The sequence below is a fragment of the Berghia stephanieae genome, chromosome 9 (assembly GCF_034508935.2).
Source record: "Berghia stephanieae isolate SIO BIC M18660-M18661 chromosome 9, UCSD_Bste_1.3, whole genome shotgun sequence".
Taxonomy (NCBI): domain Eukaryota; kingdom Metazoa; phylum Mollusca; class Gastropoda; order Nudibranchia; family Aeolidiidae; genus Berghia; species Berghia stephanieae.
In genome coordinates, this window is record NC_088368.1 from 7,280,253 (window position 1) to 7,287,752 (window position 7,500).

Below are 7,500 nucleotides of genomic sequence, written 5' to 3' on the forward strand. Positions count from 1 at the left end.
ATCATCGTTGGGGCTCTGCCAAGGTGGGACCACCCACAACTTCCTAAAATAGAAATATCAAAATTCAGCGGCGACTTCGCAGAATGGCCTTCGTTTTGTGATAGATTTTCAGCGATAATTGACAAAACGACGTTACCAGAAGTTGCCAAGTTTAGCTACCTGCAGGCTTCTCTTGTTGGAGAAGCAAAAACGGCGATTGAGGGCCTTGCTCTTACTGACGAAAATTACAGAATTGCCATGGACATCTTAAAAGACCGTTTTGGACGAAAAGAACGCATCATTTTTGGACATGTGCAAAATTTGCTAACAGTCGATTTTCATAATGCAAAAAACATAAAAGCCTTATGGGCCGTCTTTACAAAACTTCAGATTAACATCAGAAGCCTCGAAAACATGGGCGTGGACGGCACAAATTATGGACTGGTGCTCACACCGCTTATCGTCAGTCGCTTACCTCCGGACATCAGACTCATGTGGGCAAGGAAAAGTCACAAAAAGGAAGGAGATTGAGCGTTCCTTATGGACTTCCTACACAACGAAATCGAGAATCGTGAACGTTCACAGAGCTTTGTACCTGTACCTACATTACAGAATCATCGTGAATGCAAAGCAAATCCAAACTTTCGTTCTACCGCCTCAGCTCTAACGTTGTCATCAGGAAATGACTTTTTGTGTTCATTCTGTGGTGGAAAACATGGCAATAGCAAATGTAGAAACGTTTTTACCATGAAGACAGAAAATGTTAAGAATAAGATCAAAGAAAATAATCTTTGTTGGGTTTGCTTCACAAAGGGTCATGTTGCGAAAAGGTGCTACTCAAAATGTAAAATTTGTGGCCACAATGAGAGGTTTTGTAGTAACGGGCGAATGAAAACAGAATCGGGCAATACAAATTTCAACTCCAGTTTTGTTCAAACTGAAAATCCCGAAAGTATCAATGTTGCCTTTTGTCGAAGCAAACTTACAAACAAAAACACTGTGTTACAAACAATGAAGATTAATATGAAGGGTGTCTCTTTGACAGTTTTGTTCGACAGTGGATCAGATAGAAGTTTCATCTCGAGCAGAGCTGTCAAAAGAATAAAACCTTCCTTTTATGGCAGAGAAAGCTTGAATGTGTCTGCCTTTGAGTCAGATAAACCTTCAGAAAAGGCATTGAGAAATGTTTATGCTGTGAGATTTGATTTGCCCTGTGAAGGGAAAGAAACCTTATTACTTACAGAGGTTAAGGTCATTTGCGCGGCAATGTTCAGGCCGGCAATTCCCATGGATGTAGTATCACACTTTCAAGAGTGTACATTCTCAGAAGATATCCATTGTGATAAAAACGTAAGCATTGATATCTTGATTGGTCAGGATTATTATTGGAAACTCATCAAGACAGATTCTTGCGTGCGTAGTCCTTCTGGGCTTGTTGCCCAAGAAACTGTCTTAGGACCATGGGTCCTGTCTGGTGCATATTCGAACCCGAGTAAAAAGCACTCGACTCCTGCAGACAACTGCTCTGCTTGACAGACATTCCACAATCTGACTTTAGAAAATTTTGGGATCTTGAATACTTAGAATGCTGTCATGATAAGAATGCACCATATGAATCTAAAGTTATGAAAGAGTTTGCAAAAAGGATTGAGTATGTAGACAATAGGTATCAAGTGGCTCTACCTTGGGTAGAATCAAAGAAGCCGCAATTGCAGTGCAATGCGTCTCAAGCTAGGCAGAGACTTGATAATCTTGAGAGAAAGTTATCAAGAGATAAAATACTGAAAAAGGGATATGATGATGTTTTTAGGAAAATGGAGGCAGACAGCATCATTGAGGAGGTGCCCTTGGATGAAGGTCAGAACATGACAAATTCAAAATTCTATTTGCCTCACAGACCAGTTGTTAAGATGTCCAGCCTTTCAACTAAGATACGCCCTGTATTTGATGCTTCTGCCTCCGGACCAAACACTATCTCTTTAAATGACTGTATGGAAACAGGCCCAAACCTGTTACCTCTGTTGAGCGATGTGCTCATGCGATTTAGAAGACATAAAGTAGCCTTATGCTCCGACATAGAGAAGGCTTTTCTCCAGATTAGTGTCAGACCAGAAGATCGCGATGTGCATCGGTTTTGCTGGCAGATTGACAACATAGTTCGCATTATGCGCATAACAAGAGTCCCGTTTGGAAACAAAGCCAGTCCATTTCTCCTGAATGCCACCATTCGTCATCACCTGTCACAGTATCCAGCCACCAAGGCCATCAAAGAATTGTCTGAGAACATGTATTGCGATGATTGGCTCTCGGGAGGCGACAGTGTGGACGAGGTTATAAATCTCATGTCTGAAGCTTCAAAAGTCATGAGTGAAGCTGGTATGAAGTTATGCAAATGGTCTTCCAATAATTCAGAAGTTGCAGAAAATATTCATAGACATTTCGAAGACAAAAGCTTAGAAAATGATTCTGTCAAAGTTCTCGGAATGCGTTGGAGTCCAGTCGAAGACACTTTCACCTTTGATGGAATCTTGGTTCCAGAGGATGTGTTAGTTACAAAACGGTTGATTTTGAGTTGCATAGCCAAGACATTTGATCCACTTGGGCTTATCTCCCCTATTATCATGTCTGTCAAAATATTGTTTCAAGAAGTGTGGAAGTTGGGACTTGATTGGGATGAGCAAGTTGAGGTCGAGTTGAGAAAACGATTTTTGGCATGGGCTGGAGATTTGCTTAGGTTGCGAGAGTTATCGATTCCAAGATGTTTTGTTTCTCTCACGTGGAAAGAGAAACAATCTGTGGAACTTCATTGTTTTTGTGATAGTTCTCTCAAGGGTTATGGTGCTGTAATCTATTTGAAAGTTCTTGAAGTTGATGGTTCAATCTCTATTTCTTTGTTGTTGTCAAAGGCTAGAGTTAGTCCTTTAAAGCCTGTCACTCTTCCAAGACTGGAATTGCTAGGAGCCGTTGTTGGTGCTAAACTTCTCCGATCTGTTGTCAATAGTTTACAGCTCCCAGACAGTGTGAAGTACTTTTGTTGGACTGATTCGTCTGTGGTGCTGCAGTGGATCCGTAGTGAGCCGACTCGGTGGAAAATGTTTGTGTGCAACCGTGTAGCTCAAATACAAGAGCTTACTGCACCCGAGTCATGGCATCATTGTATAGGGAAAGAGAACCCAGCCGATTGTTTAACCAGAGGGTTGTCAGCTGAGGAAATTCTGAACAAACCGTTGTGGTTTCAAGGTCCACCGTGGCTCAAAGGTCCTAATAATGAAATGGACGAAGTCAATGAGGGTAGCCATGTGGTAAGTGAGGAATCAGCAACCACTAGTGTCACAGTGTGCGCAGCTAAAGCTGATTCAGTATTGGATTTTACACGGTGGGGAGATTTCTCTAAGTCTATTAGAATAATTGGTTGGATTTTCCGATTCATAAATAATTCAAGAAGAAGAAGAAATTTTATGGAAACGACACATCATAAGTTGTGTGTTGATGAACTTGAGTTTGCAAAATTGAAGTTTTTGTTGTACATACAAAGTTTACATTTCCCTGAAAAAATCGAGTGTCTTGAAAATAATAAGCAGGTTAAAAGAACGTCGGTCTTGTATAAATGAATCCCTTTCTTGACAAACAAGGACTGTTGAAGATGAGAGGTCGGCTTCAATTTTCTGATCTTACCTTGAATGAAAAATTTCCTATCATTCTGCCAAAGTGTCATTTGACCTTGTTATTAGTGCGCAGAGAACACATAGCGTTAAAACATGCAGGAGTGTCACAAGTTATGGCATCTTTGAGAAATCAGTTTTGGATAATAGGTCTAAGGTCTTTGACAAAAAGGGTTAAGCGGAAGTGCGTTCGTTGTCAACGATTCGATTCTCAACAATGTTCACAATCAATTTCTCCCTTACCCCAGGAGCGCCTGGTTCGTGCCGATCCCTTTAGTATTACTGGTGTTGACTATGCAGGTCCTTTATTCACTGTGGATGCTGTAGGGAAGAAATTCCATATCTTACTCTTTACGTGTTGTGTGGTTAGAGCAGTTCACATTGAACTTTGTGGAAGTTTGTCATTGAGTGATTTTCTACTCGCGTTCAGACGTTTTGTTGCGAGACGAGGAATGCCCTCTAAAATACTATCTGACAACGCGAAGACATTTCAAGCGGCGGCAAGACATATTGCTGATCGTTATACCGATGACGGTCCCAAGTGGTCATTTAACGCTCCTAGAGCTCCTTGGAGAGGTGGGGTTTGGGAAAGACTAGTGCGTTCAGTAAAGCAATCTTTAAAAAAGACAATTGGAAACCGGAGTTTGAGTAGAGTAGAGCTGGAAACTGTCTTGTTCGAAATAGAGTCTTGCATAAATGGCAGACCCCTGACTTATGTCTCTGATGACCCTGAGTGCAATGAGGCATTGTCACCTGCTCATTTTCTGCTTGGGCGTCATGATAGCCATAAGCCAGCGGTGGAAGCAACAGAGCCAATTGCTAGTGGAGCTATGGCAAGAGAAGCTTCGTTACAGATTAAAAGGCAATTAAATAAATTCTGGGATCTCTGGCACAAGGAGTACATTCGAAACCTGCCTCTTGTCAGGTCTTCACCTAAGGGTTCTCCGGTTAAGATAGGTTCTCTAGTTTTACTCAGAGAAGATAACAGTCCAAGGCTGCGATGGCCTTTAGCTCGAGTTGTTCGTCTTTTACCTGGGCGAGATGGTTGTGTCAGAACTATTGAGATCAGAACTGCTAATGGCAAGTGTGTACGACCAGTGCAGAGGGTCCATGCTCTCGAATTGGAAAATGAACAGTATCCTGTTGAAGAATATATTTCTTCATGTGATGATAAAGTTGATGAAAACTCAAAGCAGGACAGTGATAACAGATTGAAGCATTCACAAACATCTGTTACCACTAAATGTGGCGATGATAGGTCGCCGCAGAAAACTCAGTCTGTTGTTGTTTCGAGAGCTGGTCGCATTATTAAACCTCCAGCTCGTTTACAGATAAAATGAATTAGGTCTAAGATTGTTTAAATAAGGTTGACTGTATTTTAAGCATTTATCGTTTTCATTATCACATTTAATTTTGAAATGTTCGTATATTTTATTAATATTTTACTGTTAACAAGTATTATTACCATGTGTCTATCAGTAAACTTGCCAGAATATTTTACGAATTTTACGCCAAAGTGGCAACCCAGATTATTTAGACTTGAAAGTTATAAGGTACAGATAGTACATATATATGTTAATATTGTACACCATATGCATGCATTCTTTATAATGATAATAATATTTTTCATATACAATGCCTATTCCGGGCCCTTTGCAATGTTAAAAGACCAAATTTAATCATATACCCACTTGTCCCCTGTACAACGGTCCGTTTGTAAAAGTTGTAAGTGAGGCGGAACGGGTAGAGCTGATGGCTTAGTGATAAGTCCCTGATCATAGGTTCGGATGATTGTGTGCTTAAGTACCGATGGAGGCGCTTGCCATGTGTATTCATGACGGCTAGCATGTCCTAATAAAGTCATATCACAGACAGACTTAAATGCAAGGATGTCAATTTAAATAGCCATCCTATTTAAATTGTTGAAAGTGGAATAACTTTAAACGTTAAAACATTTTGTTTCAATATATAATATATAATGTCTATATATTCATTTTAGCTTGGAGATAATTAAAGATTGAGGCAAACGTTTATAGTTTAAGTTCACTGGGATTTCCCTTTTATTTATCTATTTTTTTGTTTTTAAATGATGTTTAATTCTCCTTCTAAGTCTCACAAAAACCAGTTACTCATAATTGTGACCATTATAATTGCCCGGAACTTTACTATTGTTATTGTTTTAAAAATGGAATTGATTTATTATTAAGAGTTAGAGCTAACACATTTTTGTAGGCAATTCGTTAAATTTGTATTCAACACATGTATTCCCTCATAACAATTTATCTTATTTGTTGAAGATATTACTTCAAGGTGGGGAGTAATGTTATGGAAAATGAGAAGTTACACGAACAGAGCCTCAATCACATTATGTCGATGTAGGTAGCGGAAGTAGGTAGAGGGAAGAGAGAGAGAGAGTGAGTGAGTGAGAGAGAGAGAGAGAGAGAGAGAGAGAGTAATATGGTGGAGGCTGTGCAGCCTAAATTTAGTGTTGTGAAACAAATATTATAAATAAAGCTTATATAATCATCAATGGACTTTGTGTTATATGTGTAGTCATATTGTTGTACATGAACTAAAGTTAATTCTCTTCATTTCCTTCTTCATCCTAACCTTTTAAAATCCATTAGTTTGTTTTTGAGGATTTTAAAAAAATCTACAGTTATATAAAACTTAATATTTAATTTCTGATCACACCAAATGAATTTCGCGGGCCACATTTCATTTACCCATAAACATACAAACTTACCTGCCGCTATCCCAGAATATAACGGTTTCAGTAGATCGGTCCACGTGACTTTTGACCAATCAATTCCAAGCTTGGTGCCAAGTATGTTGTACTCCAATGCTAGATTGGAAGATTGGGTTTTGGTAAGCTCAAACTTATCCCTGTCTACCTGTTGGAATAGATTGGAAGATTGGGTTTTGGTAAGCTCAAACTTATCCTTGGCTACCCGTTGGAATACATTGGAAGATTGTGTTTTGGTAAGCTCAAACTTATCCCTGTCTACTCGTTGAAATACATTGGAAGATTGGGTTTTGGTAAGCTCAAACTTATCCTTGTCCACCTGTTGGAATACATTGGAAGATTGTGTTTTGGTAAGCTCAAACTTATCCCTGTCTACCCGTTGGAATACATTGGAAGATTGGGTTTTGGTAAGCTCAAACTTATCCCTGTCTACCCGTTGGAATACATTGGAAGATTGGGTTTTGGTAAGCTTAAATTTATCCTTGTCTACCTGTTGGAATACATTGGAAGATTGTGTTTTGGTAAGCTCAATCTTATCCCAGTCTACCCGTTGGAATACATTGGAATATTAGGTTTTGGTAAGCTCAAACTTATCCCAGTGTACTCGTTGGAATACATTGAAAGATTGGGTTTTGGTAAGCTCAAACTTATCCCAGTGTACTCGTTGGAATACATTGGAAGATTGGATTTTGGTAAGCTCAAACTTATCCTTGTCTACCTGTTGGAATACATTGTTGTATTGTTGTTATAGATGGAACTGAATTGACGTCTATCAGTACTTCGTTATTGTTTTTAGACAGCCGTTTTTATGATTATTTCTCATTAAATTATATCAGCCTATAAACGTTTATGGTTACACATGAATGTTGTTGAGGCTATGTGGTCTCGTGGTATGCCACTCGCTTTCGGATAGGAAGTTCTTGGATTCGAGCTTCGCTCGGGGCATAGCCGAGTCCTTGAAAAGGGTTCTTTACCCACATTCTGTCACCATTCTCAGATGTAAAATGAGTACCTACCTAGCCGTAGACAGCGTTGTCTCTGTCGGGGAAAAAATTGTAATATAGCCTAACATGTGTCAGAGAGAGAGAGAGAGAGAGAGAGAGAGAGAGGGGG

At 39.5% G+C, this 7,500-nt stretch overlaps 1 protein-coding gene across 2 annotated transcripts in view; it reads right to left on the reverse strand.

Annotated features, from left to right (window-relative positions):
• Positions 1-7,500, reverse strand: part of LOC144979584 (uncharacterized) — a 124,689-nt gene that overhangs the window by 29,145 nt on the left and 88,044 nt on the right. For both annotated transcript variants that reach the window (XM_078926339.1, XM_078926340.1), the window contains exon 4: positions 6,388-6,535. In XM_078926339.1, coding sequence (XP_078782465.1) covers positions 6,388-6,535 — 148 coding nt within the window. The remainder of the gene's footprint in view (positions 1-6,387; positions 6,536-7,500) is intronic.